The 17,095-nt window shown below is 46.7% G+C and overlaps 1 protein-coding gene across 1 annotated transcript in view; it reads left to right on the plus strand.

Moving 5' to 3' along the window:
- Nucleotides 1-17,095, plus strand: part of COL5A1 (collagen type V alpha 1 chain) — a 253,839-nt gene that overhangs the window by 162,400 nt on the left and 74,344 nt on the right. Inside the window, exons 26-28 of the mRNA XM_084821216.1 lie at nt 2,572-2,616; nt 6,703-6,756; nt 14,682-14,726. Of these exons, the coding sequence (XP_084677342.1) occupies nt 2,572-2,616; nt 6,703-6,756; nt 14,682-14,726 (144 nt within the window). The remainder of the gene's footprint in view (nt 1-2,571; nt 2,617-6,702; nt 6,757-14,681; nt 14,727-17,095) is intronic.

Genomic DNA, 17,095 nt, shown 5'->3' on the forward strand with positions numbered 1-17,095 from the left:
GATTCTGTGCTTCTAGGTCTTGCTTCCCTTGCAGAAGATGCGTGAGCCCTAGGGATGGGGGAGAAATTAGTTCAGCGTTGAATGTAAACTTACGTAGCTTCACCATTTCAGACCAATACATCATGAACCAAAGCTCAGTTAATTTGTAGTGTTCCCCAATAATAATAATAATGATGTTGATGATGATGATGTTATGGAAGTCCAGGAGGGCCCCCCCCCCCGGTCTCCCAGACTTCTGTCCACAGACTGCCACGCTTCCCTCACATAAAGGGCCTTTTATGCAAATGGCGGCTGTAAAGCAGCGATTTACGCAAGATTACAGGCGAAAATGGACCATTTCCGCCTATAATCTTCAGTAAATGGCCACGTTATGGCCACCATTTGTGTAAAAGGCCCTTTACATAAAAGAACAAGCCACAATTTTTCTGCAGAATGGTGGCTCCCTGAGGGATTGGCAGCTGTGTGCCACTCACCGGGTGAACACGCACCACTTGCTGGGCACCTATGGCAAGCAGGAGTGGGCGAGCGGGTGGCAGGGGTCTGGTGCGTGGTGTGCAAGAAGGAGTTGGGTCATAGAATCATAGAACCATAGAACAGGAGGGTTGGAAGGGGCCTACAAGGCCATCGAGTCCAACCCCCTGCTCAACGCAGGAATCCAAGTCAGAGTATCCCTGACAGGTGGCTGTCCAGCCTCGTCTTGAATGCCTCCAGTGTGGGACACCCACCACCTCCCCAGGTAATTGGTTCCACTGTCGTATTGCTCTAACAGTCAGGAAGCGTTTCCTGATGTTCAGCCGGAATCTGGCTTCCTGTAATGTGAGCCCATGATTCCGTGTCCTGCACTCTGGGATGATCGAGAAGAGATCCTGGCCTTCCCCTCTGTGACAACTTTTCAAGTACTTGAAGAGTGCTATCATATCTCCCCTCAGTCTTCTCTTCTCAAGGCTCAACATGCCCAGTTCTTTCAGTCTCTCCTCATAGGGCTTTGTTTCCAATCCCCTGATCATCCTTGTTGCCCTCCTCTGAACCCTCTCCAGTTTGTCTGCATCCTTCTTAAAGTGTGGAGCCCAGAACTGGACACAGTACTCCAGATGAGGCCTAAGCAGTGCTGAGTAGAGGGGAACTAGTACTTCCCGGGATTTGGAAGCGATGCTTCTATGAATGCAGCCTAAAATAGCATTTGCCTTTTTTGCAGCCACATCACATTGTTGGCTCATATTCAGCTTGTGATCTACAATTCCAAGATCCTTCTCGCTTGTAGTGTGGTTGAGCCACGTATCCCCCATCTTGTAACTGTGCATTTGGTTTCTTTTTCCTAGGTGCAGAACTTGGCATTTATCCCTGTTCAATGTCATTCTGTTGTTTTCTGCCCAGCGCTCCACCAGATCACTTTGAATTTTGTTTCTGTCTTCCAAAGTATTAGCTATGCCGCCCAATTTGGTGTCATCTGCAAATCTGATCAGCGTTCCCTGCACCTCCTCCTCCAAGTCATTCATAAAAATGTTGAAGAGCACTGGGCCCAGGACTGAGCCCTGCGGTGCCCCACTCGTTCCCTCTCCCCAGTTTGGGAAGGTCCCATTGAGAAGCACTCTCTGAGTCCGATTCTGTGGCCAACTGACTGGTCTGTAGTTCCCAGGTTCCTCCTTTTTAAGTGAGCCCATCCATCCCTAAGTAATAATAGTAATAATAATAAAATGTGTACAAAATTGTATATTTTAGGGAGAAATGCACACAAAATGAGTACCTTATTGAAAATAATGCTAAAGATGCGTTATATTAGGCAAATGGCTTGCAAAAAAGGGGGAAGGGGTGCTGTTGGCAAAATTGCATACACAAATGCACACATTAGGAAAATGCACACAATTTAATGCTTGTGCACATTAAAAACGATCCTCAAAGTTCAGGACAAACCAAACATATGATTGGAAAATTTCTCAGATGTTTGGGCTGAATTTAATGAACTGACTGGATCAATGAAAAATGGAGAGAAACCAAAACTGACTGTTTTCATCCCTATCGAGCTCTGGCTTTGGTGGACAACAAGCAGAATAATATTCTACAGCTTAAAACCAGCCATTTTGTTATTGGACCCTGGCTCCTTGATGGTGCATCGAAGGCTGGAGCACAGTTTCTGTTAAACGTTTTAGAAACTCACATGGGGGAACGGTCTAGGAAAAAGCCATTTAGGGTGCAATCCTATGCTTCTTTAGACAGAGAAAAGTCTTAAAGCTCCCAGGATTCCCCAGCCATCATGGCTGGCTGGTAAATGCTGGGAGATGTAGGACTTTCTTCTATCTAAACACGCATGGGACTGTGCCCTCAAGGCTTTGAAGTACCACACTAGCATTGTGGAGAGTACTCAGAAGATGTTGGACTACCAGGGTCATGCCCCTCCCCCAAATCTGCACCAGCTGGAGGCTCCCAACGGTCAAGGGAAATAGGCCGGCCTTGATGCTGGAAGGGAGGCCAGCTTGGAGCTTGAATGAATGCTGTGCAAACTTGATCAGCATTTGGAGAAAATGCTTATTTAACTGGCTATTTAACTAACTCTTTTGCTGCCCTTAATAACAGGGTCACCCGGGCAAAGAAGGTCCTCCTGGTGAGAAGGGAACTCAGGTATGTATCAACCGCATGTACACCCTTTGGGATGTCAGAGATGCGCTGCCCTAATTATAGGGGGTGGGGTTGAAGGGTTGGGGTGCCAGAGTGTGTGAGAGAGATCAGTGCCTGCATTCTCCACCACAAAAAACAGTGGGGCCTGGCTCAGCGGTTTGAATGCAGGAGGATGCTACTTCCATCTCTAGCATCTTCGGGAAAAAAAGATCTCAGGCCAGAAAGGAGGAGAAGCATTTCCTGTATGAGTAGACAGTATTGGGTTAGACAGACCAATGGGCAGTGGAGGCTGGTGTCTCCTATGTCAGTGTGAATCCACTCCAGGTTTCAGTCAGAACCAGTCAGAACTCTAAAGGAGCTATCCAAAGTGCTGACCCCTATCCCCCAAATGGAGAGATCTGACTGGTTCTGACTGAAACCCAGAGTGGATTCGCTACCCCACTGAAATAGGAGCCACCAGGCTTCACTGAATATGAGGCAACTTCAGTTGTTAATATGGTGGTGGCCTTAATAGGAATAGCGCTGAGAAGTACCTCAGGTCTGTGGCCCAAGCTGCCCGCCCTCAGCTCCCAATCTGTCTCTCCAGGGTTCCGCAGAACTCCCCTTGCTCTGCCCCCACCACTGACCAAATAGTGGCTTTCCGTTCTTTGTTTTTTCCCATTCTAAAAGATTGAAATGCCTCTCCGAAGTCTTATGTACTGGCAGTGAGGGGTGGCATGAGAGTCTGAGGAGGGGGTGGAGTCCAACAGATTCTCCCACCGCCATCTGGCCACCCAGACCCAGCTCGCCTATCTGTGGGGAGTTCGCTTGCCTGCTTGGCAACTGGTGGGAAGCACTGTGAAGCTGTCGGTCCCCTTACTGAGCTGTAATTGTGCACTAAGTCGTGGCTGGGTTACTTTTGCATATGTAAAGTGTTGGTTTTGACCTTTAAAACCCTATATGGTTCCGGCCCAGCCTATCTTAAGGAGCACCTCCAGCAGCACCAGACAGGCCGCTTAACAAGATCAGCCTCGGATGGCCTTCTCTCTGTCCCATCACTCAGGACAGCTAGACTGGTGGGGATGAGGGAGAGGGCCTTTTCTGTGGTGGCCCCCACTCTGTGGAACTCCCTCCCTAGGGAACTGTGTCATGCCCCCTCTTTAATGAGCTTCCATCGTGCATTAAAAACGTGGTTGTTCAGGCAGGCATTTGGGGTGGGTTAGGGTATTTTAGAAAATGTTTTTATTGTAGAATTTTATTGTTTTAAACTGTTTTATTGTATATTGTACATCGCCCAGAGTGGCTGAGTGACCAGCCAGATGGGCGATTAATAAATTTAATAATAATTTAATAATAGTAAAGTGGCATCTGTGGCTGCCTTAAAAGGTCAGTGGCTCAATATTACAGCATAAATGGCCCTTTATGCCTGTAATCTTGAGTCATTTCCCCTTAAAGGCAGCCATATGCAACTTTACATATGCAGAAGTAACCCAAGCCGTGATTTCTGTGCACAGTTGGAGCTTAGCAAGACAACAGATGGCCTTGCGGCGCTTCCCGGGTGATGGGCGAGCTGCCCTGCAGCTGCCACAGTGCAGCTCACATGGGTGGGTGGGCAGCAAGGACGGCTCGTCAGCTGCCCAAAGGGAGCAGATGGGGGGGGGGTCCGTCCATCCCTATCGGCAGTAAGACCTTTAAGCTAAAATAGGCTGGTAGGTTTGTCCCCTCCCCTTTTGCCTTTGGCTCCGCCCACCACTGGAATGTGCCCCTCCCTGAGTGCTCTTCCAAATTTGAATTTGGCCCTGGGGCTGAAAGAGATCCAAAGTCCCTGGAATAAGTGGAGTGAAAAGCAGAGAACGAGCCCTAACAGAGACAAAGGGTGCAGAGGAGAGCAGGAAGGTGCATCTCCAACTCCATCCCCTCCATTCTCAGGCTATGGGGAGGTCCCCTCACTTTGTAGCAATGGAAAGGCAGTTTCTGGAGGCCATGGCTGCACTCCCTCCTCCCTCCTCAACGTATGGTTCACCTTTCTCCCCCCCCCCACATCTAGCTTATAGTCCACCTTAAACAATATTTTTGAAGGCTTTGCTCAGGAAAAATGCACAGCTGACCAGCCTCTGTGTCCCATTCGTTTATTTACAATGAGGGCTTTTGTGAGGGCGTGTGCTGAGCTGACGGACGTGCACAGAGATGTGGCCTTGGGGCTGAGCAGGGGAACTGCTGCTGCAGCCTTGCTCTGGGCCCATCCTGTCATGGCCATCTTGGCTTTGCACACGGACAGGAATCTGCAAGACGCCTGCAGAATTTGAAAACGGGACCATCCATCACAAAGTCACTTGGTGTGCTGGAAGTCATTTAGCAAATGGCAGCATGTCAGCGGGTGTCTCTGGATCAAGCGTCCAGGTCCTGGGGCTGCAACTTCTCCTACAAATCATGGCACGAGCCATCGTGACCTCCGGGCAAAACCTGCCCAGCTGGATTTGCTCTTGTTGGCTCTTAGATCAGGCTGGAGACCTTTCTGGATCACACAGTCCTGGTTTGATTGGGCTTGCTGGGGAGAGAGAACAGAGAGAGGACAAGCATCTCTTCAAGGAAGCAGAGAGTGAGGGCTGGGGATGTACATGAGATCCGTTTGGATTTGTTTTTGATTAGAACTTACCCAATTTGAGCCTTCCAGAACTGAACATGGACCTGCGATGTGCAGTCAAAGTCTGCAGCTAGTAGAAGTGACTTAGTGGTTGGAGTAAGAATGTCTGCGTAAACCCGGGATGTTGAACCTTTTTCAGGCTGCGGGCCGGGTGTAATTTTGGAGTAGCTATCAGGGGCCACATTCTAGTGGTGGTTGGGGATCAAGGCAAAAGGGTGGGCCAAAATGCAAACCAACCAGCCAACCAGTGCATCTCTTAGTGCCAGTCACTAAGCTTTAGGAGAGGCATTTCAACTGTACAGAATGGGAAACGAAAGCCGGGAGACCAGCAAGTGATCCGTTGTTGGGAGGAAGGGTGAGTTGCTTTCTGGGGAACCCCATAGAGCCCAATTGGTACCCACAGGCCTGAGGTTCCACACCCCTGGGATAAATGGAAGCCCCACTCAAAGTCCTCATGTGATGAGGGAGCGCAAGACCAACATAACAACTCCACCCCCACGCCCCCATCAATGTTCTCGCCACTGTCCAGGCATGTGTCTGACAGGTGGGAGGAGAGTGTTCTACTCACGGAGGCTCCTGGCATGGTTCAGAATCCTGGATGTTCCAGGCTCTGAACGGCATGGAGCGCTTGCATGGGTTGAGAAGCCTCCCCTTGGCAGGCTCCGCCTCCAACACGCTGAGGGCGATGAGGGTGGCATGGGATGGGGCGGAGCCGTGAGCCCACCCTGCACTCCCCCGTCACGTGACTGACTTGAGCACCTGAACAGGGCGGTTCTGTTTTTGCAGGACATTCTTGCTGTGCATCGTTTTGGGCGGGGTGAAAACTGTGTCTGTCCAGCTGGGGCTGCAGCTGCAGCATTTGGTCTTCTCTGGGTCTTGCCTCTTGGCTGAGCTTCCCAGTTGCCAAGTCATACCAAATTTGGGCCAAGAGCTGTTACTCACCGAACTCCCATTTGAGTGGTGGCAAGGGGCATTTTAAGTTTCTGTCTCAGGTCCTGGTAGTTTTATTCTTAACCATTTTAATCTTGTTTTTAAACTGTTCTGTGTGGGTTTTTTTTTTTTTTAAATACTGATTGTGAAAGGTTTTATATTATGTTTTATCATGCCATGAACCGCCCAGAGTGCTTTGGCTCCTGGGCAGTACAGAAACGTAATAATAGAGCCAGTGTGGTGTAGTGTCTAGTTTGTCCGACTAGGACTGGAGAGATCTGGGTTCGAGTCCTCAGCCATGAAGCTCACTGGGCGACTTTGGGCCAGTCACTGACTCTCAGCCTACCCTACCTTACAGGATTGTTGTGAGGATAAAATGGAGAGGAGGGCTATGCCTTGGGTTCCTTGCAAGAGATGGAAATCTAATAATAAAATAAGATAAGGGAAGGAAGGAAGGGTTTTCTGTGTTAAAAAAAAGAAGAAAAAACACCAATGTCAATTAAAAAACAAACAAATTTCTTTCCTTTTGTTAACAGGGCCCAGGAGGTCCACAGGGCCCAATTGGATATCCTGGCCCACGCGGTGTAAAGGTAAGAAAGCTAGAATAAAAACCCTTGGATTCCTCTTTAAAATATGGATTGTCATTGAGGCATAATGAGAGGAAATATTTCCTCTTCTGACAGAGGAATGGGAAGATTTATATGAGTCCTGATCAGTCCTCCCAGACAGGAGTCCCCAATCTTTTTGTGCTGATGGGCACATTTAGAATTTTGACAGTGTCGTCGGTGCTCTCACAAAATGGGAGCTTTCCCATTCATGAAATGGCTGCCATGGTGGACATGACCAGTTACAAAATGCCCATTTCCCAGAAGGCAAACTGGTGATACTAAAAGGAAAGGATTGTGTCCAAGAACCCAAGTACAAGACAGAGGCAGGGTCTGAGCTCCAAAACATGAAACTGGAGGACTGGACTTCCTTTTGCAGCATGCCAGTGTCCCAGTTTTAAAATAATAATCGTAAAGTAATAATAATGAGGATGAGGATGTGGATGATGATATCTTAAACAGCTTCTCTACACAAGGCTGTTAATCTACTGTATCTATTTTCAGTTTCAAAGCAGAATCCGTGATTCAAGCACTGCATGAAGAGTGTTCCCTTTCCTGCTTTTCTGCTACATAACCTCTAGGTGGAACTGTGATATAGCCGAATAGCACAGTTGCACAAGTGGAAAAAGCATTTTCTTTTGCTTTCACAAATAATGCCGCATTTTCCCTGCTCTAAAAGAACTCACCAAAAGTGCTGTTTAAAAACACAAGGGGAAATGGAGGGTCATGATGTTGTCTCAAGAACCTGCAAGCAACCATGAGTAGGCAATGAGGAGCGTACAGTGATTGCTTCATTTAGAAAAGCTAAAACAAACAAACAAACAAAAATGGGAGAGGCAGGTAGCCTGGGGAGAGAAGTATCTGCAGGCACATTGGTGCCCACGGGCACCACATTGAAGAGTCTCAAACATGGGTGTGACTGTGAGAGTTCCCCCCATCCTGTCATGTCATGTGGGAATTGCCCCTGAGGCACCTAATCAGGGGTCACTGGAGATGGTTTTGCTTCCATTGTTTGTTAAAGCCCCTGTTGCTTTCTGCAGCTCTTGCCAGAGCAGAGGCAGGCCGCCAGTGGCCCCAGGAAAACATGAAGCCCTCGACCTAATTTCCTGTAGTAGCCCTCTGCATGTGACCAATTCCAGTTTCTGGCAAGAAAAATCTGTCCCTTCCTTGGCAGCTCACTGCATGGGAAGGAAGAGGGAGAGAGAGTAAGGGAGATGGCAGGAAGAGAGAGGAAGGGAAGTGGCAAAGAGAGAAAGGGACAAGGGCTGGCCTGCCAACTTTTGGCGTTGGCCCTGCTCGCTGCAGCGTGCCACCTCCAACAGATGACTGTGGCCCTTGACAGAAAAAATGTTGCCCACCCCCATCTTACAGAGCCCCAGTTCATACCTAAGATGAGCCAAGCTGGGGTGGACTGAGGTCCATCTAGTCCAGTAGTCTGTCCCTCACGGTGGCCAGAGGATGCTTTGGGGATGAAGCACATGAGTTCTCTGCTGTTTATTCCATGAATATGATATTATTTGAACTATTGTGATTAATCGCCATGATTAGGTGACCCCTCCATGGATGCACTGAATGGTTTTGAGAGCCATCTTAGCGAGTGGCCGCGTCTGACACCAATGAGCTGCATGTGTTACTTATACTTTATCTAAGGTCTTCTGCGTGTCAGCCCTAAACTTACTGCCAGTCAACTTCACTGTGTGGCCCCGAGTTCTAGAAGTGCAACATAGGCGGAAGAATTATGCTCTCTCCATTCCTTCCAAAACTTTCAAAATCGCCTCCTCCAACCTCCAGGTGTGTTGGACTACAACTCCCACCATTCCCAGCCAGCATTGATGGGACTTGTAGTCCAACCATCTGGAGGGGGTCAGGTTGGCAACAGCTGTTTAAAAACTGTCTAAGATTCTATCCAGCCAGCCCTTTTTATTTACCTCTTCCCCCTAAATTAAAAAGCCTTGAAATTAGATTCAATTTACCTTTCTTTCTTTCTTTCTTTCTTTCTTTCTTTCTTTCTTTCTTTCTTTCTTCCTTTCTTTCTTCCTTTCTTTCTTTCTTTCTTCCTTTCTTTCATTCTTTGTTCTTTTAAAAAATCCTTGAGTGGTTAGGAGAATGGCTGATCTTTTGCTTAACCAGCAAAAAAATGGAATACTTTCACGCACCATGCAAAACACTGTATCTGCAAAAAAACCTGAAAAAACAAACCCCAACCCATAGCATTCCTCCCTTTTTTTGCTTTGCACAAGCAGTGCTCCACTAATTGCGTAAGAGACCAGAGTTCTGAGGAAGGGAGCATGCTTCTTCTTGGAACCAGCACAGCACACAATTTGATGCTCTCTCATTTGATTAGAATTTCTTTCCTGCCATCTAAGCCTTTGTACACACCTCACTTCATTTGCTTCTTTCCTTGGCAAGAGGAAAGAATTGTGCAGAAAGACTCAATAAGTGAAAATGTCATAGGTAAAACCCAGCTCAGAGGGACATGTGCCTCTTAGTGGCACTCAGTAGTGAAGGAAAGGCACTCTGCACATACTCATGTGTGGGATTAGTTATCTCCCAGCTGCTGCTGCCAAAGGATGTTTACTAAGTCTGTGTTTCGTGCTGCAAGCCTGGTGCCACATTGTGCTTGCCTACTGGAGGCTGCACTGGGAGAGGGCTAGACAAATTCATGGAGGACCCAGCTATCCATGGACCATGGCTACTGTTCAGGATGGCTGTATATTACCTCCATTAGTATACCAGTTGCTGGGGAACATGGGTAGGAGGGTGCTGTTGTCCTGCTGGTCCATTTCCTGTGGGCAGCTGGCTGCCCACTGTCACTCTGGGAACAGAATGCTGGACTAGATGGACCCCGGCTCTGATCCAGCAGGGCTCTTCTTCTGTTCTTACTTTCCAAAAAACTGAGTTGGGCTCAGAAAGTCATTGGTAAACCCTGCGAGTCCGTCAATGTGTTATGTTAATGTGTGTCCTACAGCTAGCGTAAGGAGGAAGTCAAGCATTTAGGGCAGTATCCAACTCAACACCAGTGCTAACGTGAATTAAGTTGCACTAGCACAAGCAGCATCCAGCACAACTCCAGGAGTGTTTGTTGACATAACACGTTTCCCTGGAAAACCTGTTGTACCAACAAACACTATTGGCATAGTGGGAGAGGTTGCTTACCCTGTACAACGTGATTTGCGTTAGCACTGGTGCAGGACTGGATCGTGCCCATGAGCCTTCAAGATGTCAGCAGCAGATCTGAGCCTGTGGTGGCTGAAGGGGGAGAGCTCCCTGATCTCTGCAAAATGTGCTCACCACATGCAGTGGCAGCTGTGACGCTCTCCAGCCACAAGAGGGTGTTCAGTGAACTGCTTCTCCCCGCCTGCCCGGTGCCCGCCCTGCTCCAAACACACTGTCGCTTCGGTCTACAGGAGCGAGAGGCCAGTTCCTGGATGGAAGAGCCAACCAGCCGAATGCACCCCACAGATGAACCTTGAATAGTTTATGACTATATCAAAGCAGCAAAAGAAACAGCAAAGGAAGACATATCCACATACCAGATAGCTTCCTAAAACAACAAGCAATCAAACTGATGGCAAAAACCTGTACAACAACCAATACATTTTGATGAATGTTTCTGGCCAATTGCATTAGATTCCAATTGCCTGGGGAGCAAAAACCAATTGCCTGGGGAGGTGGGGGGCTCTCCCACACTGGAGGCATTCAAGAGGAGGCTGGACAGGCATCTGTCAGGGATGCTTTGGCTTAGATTCCTGCATTGAGCAGGAGGTTGGACTTGATGGTCTTATAGGCCCCTTCCAATCCCTCCTATTCTACAATTCTGTGATTCTATGAAAAATGGAGCCCAAGTTTTTTGAATTATATTATTTTGAATAATGTGGTTTATAATTGTTGTTGTTCAGTCATTAAGTTGTGTCTGACCCTTCGTGACCCCATGGACCATAGCACGCCAGGCCTTCCTGTCCTCCGCTCTCTCCCCGAGTGTGCTCAAGTTCATATTCATTGCATCGGTGATACTATCTAGCAATCTCATCCTCTGCCGTCCCCTTCTCCTTTTGCCTTCGATCTTTCCCAGCATCAGGGTCTTTTCCAGTGAGTTTTCTCTTCACATTAGGTGGCCAAAATATTTGAGCTTCAGCTTCAGTATCTGTCCTTCCAATGGGCAGTCAGGGTTGATTTCCTTTAGGATGGACTGATTTGACCTCCTTGCAGTCCAGGGGACTCGTAAGAGTCTTCTCCAGCCCCACAGTTCGAAAGCATCGATTCTTCGGCGCTCAGCCTTCCTTAGAGTCCAGCTCTCACAGCCATACGTTACTACTGGGAAAACCATAGCTTTGATTAGACAGACCTTTGTTGGCAAGGTGATGTCTCTGCTTCTTACTATGCTGTCTAGGTGTGCCATAGCTTTCCTCCCAAGGAGCAAGCGTCTTTTAATTTCATGGCTGCAGTCACTGTCTGCGGTGATCTTGGAGCCCAAGAAAATAAAATCTGTCACTGCTTCCATTTCTTCCCCTTCCATATGCCAGGAAGTGATGGGGCCAGATGCCATGATCTTCGTTTTTTGAATGTTGAGTTTCAAACCAGCTTTTGCACTCTCCACTTTCACCCTCAACAAGAGGCTCTTTAGATCCTCTTCGCTTTCTGCCATTAGGGTGGTATCGTCTGCGTATCTGAGGTTGTTGATAATTCTCCCGGCAGTCTTAATTCTGACCTGTGATTCATCCAACCCAGCGTTTCTCATGATGTACTCTGCATATAAATTAAATAAGCAGGGCGAAAATATGCAGCACTGTCGTACTCCTTTCCCAATTTTGAACCAATTGGTTGTTCCATGTCCAGTTCTTACTGTTGCTTCTTGTCCCTCGTACAGGTTTCTCAGGAGACAGGTAAGGTGGTCTGGTACTCCCATCTCTTTCAGAATTTGCCAGAGTTTGTTGCGATCCACACAATCAAAGGCTTTAGCATAGTCAATGAAGCAGAAATAGACGTTTTTCTGGAATTCTCTTGCTTTCTCCATGATGCAGCGAATGTTGGCGATTTGATCTCTAGTTCCTCTGCCTCTTCTAAACCCAGCTTGTAGTTCCGGTAGTTCTCGGTTCGCATACTGCTGAAGCCTAGCTTGTAGGATTTTGAGCATCACCTTGCTGGCATGTGAAATGAGCGCAATTGTGCGGTAGTTTGAACACTCTTTGGCGTTGCCCTTCTTTGGAATTGGAATGTAAACTGACCTTTTCCAGTCTTGTGGCCACTGTTGAGTGCTCCAAATTTGTTGGCATATTGAGTGCAGCACTTTAACACCATCATCTTTTAGGATTTTAAATAGCTCAGCTGGAATACTGTCATCTCCGCTAGCTTTGTTGTTAGTAATGCTTCCTAAGGCCCACTTGACTTCACTCTTGAGGATGTCCGGCTCAAGTTCAGTGACCGCACTATCATGGCTATCAGGGACATTCAGATCTTTCCTGTATAGTTCTTCTGTGTATTCTTGCCACCTCTTCTTAATCTCATCTGCTTCTGTTAGGTCCCTGCCTTCTTTGTCCTTTATCATGCCCATCTTTGCACAAATATATATATGGACTGTCCAAGGTCTTGAAGCATTTTACAAAGAAATAAACACAATAAACTTCACAGTGAATGCAAGCAAACATTAAAAACACTTACAATCCAAGGCAGTAAAACTCCAGCAGTTAATGATCAGGAACATGCATTGCACCCTTGTACATCAGGATCATACTCCATTCACATGTACATCACAATTGTGCCCCTTCTTTAACCAAATGTCTACTGAGGGCTTATTGAGTCCAGAATGTAGTGAGGAGGATTCTAGCTGAAGTGAATAAATTAGCAATGGAAATTCTGTATTCCATTCTGACAAAAGAATTCAGACAGTTCAGAAAGGTAAGAAGCAGAGATAAAGGTCATTCATACCCAAAGATATGCTGAATGCAATCTAAACCTGCTTTCTCATCCTTCACTGTACCTTTTTTCTAAGTGCCCACATGGTGGTTGGATTTGTCCTCAGTGGCTTCTTTCAGTTAGCAATGAGAGTCCCAGCTACCACAGCCCTGAGAAATTTCTCCACTCTTGCTAACATTTCTTTTTTGTCTTGGCCTCCCTCAAAATTCCTCAAATGATTTACCTCCAAATTCAGCTAGAAACGTCACTTTGGGCAAAATGCTCTAGCACCCAAAAGATATTTAGTCTGCTCCAAATTTGCACAGTTTCTTACCCAAACCCGTTCATTTTCCATTGAAATTCCTCTATGCTTGTTTGCCCATACCACAGGATTGGCCGATACATGGCCCATACATGGCATGTGCCCCCTTGTTATTTTTTGTGGCATCCGCCACCACCATAGAATTTGCCACAGTGGCAGAAAAGCAGCAGCTTCCCACCAAAATTCGGCAGCGTGGCAGTGGTGGTGGCACAAATGGGGTCGACACGGCAGGGAGGAGCCAAATTGTGCTCTCAGAAGCCTCCCCAGAGAGAATTTGCGGTTTGAATGCGGCTGTTGTTGTACCACCAACATTTGGAGGCAGATGTGCGGGGCCCAGTCTCTTCTGCAGGGAATTGGCCCGCCCCTGCCCTATAAGAATCAGTAAAAAATCCGGCTCAAGTTTTACTTCAGGGTTTACGGCAGCTGTTCTTTCAGCTGTCTTCGCAGGGTGGGGGGGTGGGGGGGATTGTGTAGCACAGCAATCTTCCTGGTGTGCAAATTTCTTTCAGATTTCTGACCATGTTTACATGTTAAGATTGGGATGTTTTGCAGGCATGTATGAGAAATTTGTTTCAGTTCATTTTTGATCAGGATTTACCAAGCTCACACCTTTTGGACCAAACTCGGACACCATCTGCTGTTGAAGTCCATACATTTCCGAGCTTGCAGTATGATTTGCAGACCCCAGAAAATGCATTTGAGAGCACGCGTTCATTCAAAAAAATGTGCATAGAAAAATGCGTACTATAAAAAAAAATGCACACGAATACTCTTTAATCAATGGTTGAAGAATGCATACATTTTTTAAAATGCACAATTTGTGTGCACATTTGGAAAAATATTCATGAAACTTTGCATGAATGTTCATGTAAAAAGAAAAAAAATGCCCGGAAAGCTTTGGCTACTGGGTGGGATAGAAATAAAATAAATGAAATAAAATAAATAAGTAAAGCTCACATAATAACAAAAGCTTGATACAGGCTCAAGTCAGAATGAGCTTTGAGGTGGAATTCAGAAAACATCAGTGAGCTTGAGTTTTGCTGATTCAGACATCCCTAATGTTTTGTGGCAGTGCAGATATGTACAGCTTGGTGATGTCAGCATATGAAAATGTCCTGCTTGGTATTGTGAAGTGTGGTGCTTTCAAAACTGCTGAAGTGGTTCTTCTTTTTACCCTGCCTGTGACCAAATTCATCTCATGCTGGAAGACTTGAAACTCAAGAATCACAAAGAAATGGGCTGTTTTCCTTGTCTCATCTGCACCCTTCTTCTGTCAAGAAGGAATGGGTGAAGAAGCGATGTTCACATTTGCCCATCTCTCCTTTGATTTCTGTGAGCGCTGTTGGATTTGCACAAATGGGAAAATGGTGCAAATCAAATGTGGTCAACCAGGAAACTTGAGCACAATTTTGAGTTTTTTCAAAGTTGCACAACTTTAAAGTCTGAAATTGCATATTTTTTTACAAAAACTTGTGCAATTTGGAACTGCTTTTTCTCTGAAACTTGCACAGTTTTCGAATGTGATCATATGCTCGAGGATTTGCAAACATTTTCGGAGAACATGGTGTCCCGCTTGTACTCACATTCACCTTTGCAAACAGGGCATGCTCCGTGGTTTTGTGGGCACAAACAAAAACGTTTTACGTGCCTAGTGTTAAGTCATATTAATTTCTTTTGTTGTTGTTTCCCCACTAAGGGAGCTGATGGTGTCCGTGGCTTGAAAGGAACAAAGGGTGAGAAGGTGAGTTAGCTCCAATTTGTTAATTGACTGGTGTTTTATCCGTTGTGGCAGAGAGGGTGGGGTCTATGGGTTTTGCAAATTTCCCTGTTCTCTGCTTTGCTCCCCACTGCAGGGCTTGGCCTCTGTCTCTATAACACTCAAGGTTATTTCTTTATTATTTATTATAAACCTTTTAAATTGCTCCAGATCGAGAGATATCAGAGCACTGTACAATAAACTGAAAGACAAAAAACTAAATTCTGAAAAAGTCTGTAAAGTTAAATGTATACATGTGTGGTTAATTTGCACATAGAGGCAGAAACTGCTTCTCTTTCATACAGAATCCAGAGATCTTACAGGAGGGGTCACCAACCTTTTTGGGTTGGTGGGTACAGTTAGAATTTTGAAAGAGTGTTGTGGGCACTCTTACAATATGTCTGCCATGGTGGTGGGCTTGCCCATTTATAAAATGACTGCCGTGGTGGGCATAGGCCATCACAAAACACTCATTTCCCAGAAGGCAAATGGCGGGACTAAGAGAAAAGTCACTTATTGAAGAACCGAAGTCCAAGGCAGAGCTCCAAAATGCAAAATTACTCTTAGGAACCAAAATCAAGTGTCAGGGTGGAAATTGAGCCCAGAGAGCCTCAGAGCAGTTTGGATTCTGAGGAGGAACAGCTATCCGTGGGAGAGGGGCCAGCTCATCCCTCACAGGCTCAGCAGCTGGCAGAGATTCCTCCTGCCAGCATTGCTAAGATAGATAGCGACCCTGGCAGTGAGGGAATGCGGGAGGGGGGCTTCTTAGATGCGCGACGCAGACGCAAAGAGTGACGAGCGATGGAGGGCGCAGAAAGGAGGCGTAGCGCCCGTTTGGCGCACAAGCAACAGCCGCCTCCCATGGGCCCAAGAGAAAGAGGGAGAATCTCTACCTAGCCCATAAGTTCTGGGTCTTCAAGTGACTCTCTTTCAAACGGGGATCAACTGACTACTTGAAACTTAGGCTACCTGCTGTTCCTTGCTTAGTCGCTGGTGATTAGCATATGAAAGAGTCATTAAGTTGTAAAAGGATTAAAGCTTTGAAAAGAAATCCTTTTGTCTGTGTCTTGAGTTGGCTATTGGAATCTACTGGGAGAAGCCGCCAGAGCGCTCCCGACATCAAGATGGTGCTGGAGGGCAGCCCTTCCCTTTCCAGACTCCCAGCTAAAAAACAACAACACCTTTTTTAATTAAAAAAAAAAAAACCTTAGGAAATAAAATACGGATCAGAGTGGCAGGGAGCCTGGTGGGTTCCCAGAGGGGTTTCTGTAGGCACATTGGTGCCCCCAGCCCCCACATTGGAGGCTCCCTTCTTAAACACTCCTGTTCCCTTCCATTTTATTCTTGCATTTGCTGAGGAAATCCATATTCGAACTCCTTGGTCTAGCAAGGCTGTATAATCCCAATTACGTAAATAGATCTTTTTGATTTACACCTTTCGTAAACCAAGCGTAGGAGCTGCCCGGGGAATGTATCATGCTGGACGACTAAACTGCCAGAGGCGGCAACTGAAGCAGCTATTAAAATGCTACGTTTAAAGAGAGTTTTGACACACAGGCTTTCTGTATATTTCCAGGTATACAGTTATGTGCTCCCAAAGGAGGAGCAGAGGCTGTGTAATATTCCGGCCTCGTTGCAGCCTTAAATCTCCCCTGCTTCCATTTGTTCATACCCTGCAGTCTATCACTGGAAAAGCTGACAATTATAAGCTGGGATCCAGCTACTAGGGGCCTTCTGAAAACCCCAATGTTGTTTTTTGGTTACTGCATCCGCGCTTTAGCGCCTGACAGTCTTGCTTTAGGACTTGATACACTATCGATTGGTACGCTGCAGTTAAACCTTTGCCGACTGGAAGAAATATTAGCGCCGTCCTTGAGTTCTCTCCAAAAAGGCTGGTGCGAAATGGCCTTGGTGAAAATAATTTGTTGTTGGCTCCGGCAAGTTCCCGGTGTTTATATCAGCCAAATTGACAGTCTTGGCTACTGGCGGAACAGAAGGACGATACCCATGGCTATTAATTGAATTTGGGGGAAGCTGGGGGGGGGAGTGTCAACAAAATGTACTCCATAGAAATTGATCTGATATACGTACATTATGCCAAGACAAAAAGTTTTGTGTTTCCTCCAATGGAATAGAACCCGAGACTAGGTAGCGGTTTATTTGGGGGGGGGGGTGTTTTCCAACAACTAGCTGGTGGTTCTTGTCAGGGTTCTTGTGCCCAAGGCAGAATCTGGTTGCTATGGCAACTACCTTTCCTTCTTTGCTAACAATTCCAACCCATCTCCACTGGGAATGATGGGAGCTGTAGTCCAACACATCTGGAGGGCAGATGTTGGGAAAGGCTGCTCTAGGTG

This window comes from Heloderma suspectum, chromosome 14, assembly GCF_057233095.1.
Source record: "Heloderma suspectum isolate Gila_16-S chromosome 14, 16-S_ref, whole genome shotgun sequence".
In the NCBI taxonomy this organism is placed as follows: domain Eukaryota; kingdom Metazoa; phylum Chordata; class Lepidosauria; order Squamata; family Helodermatidae; genus Heloderma; species Heloderma suspectum.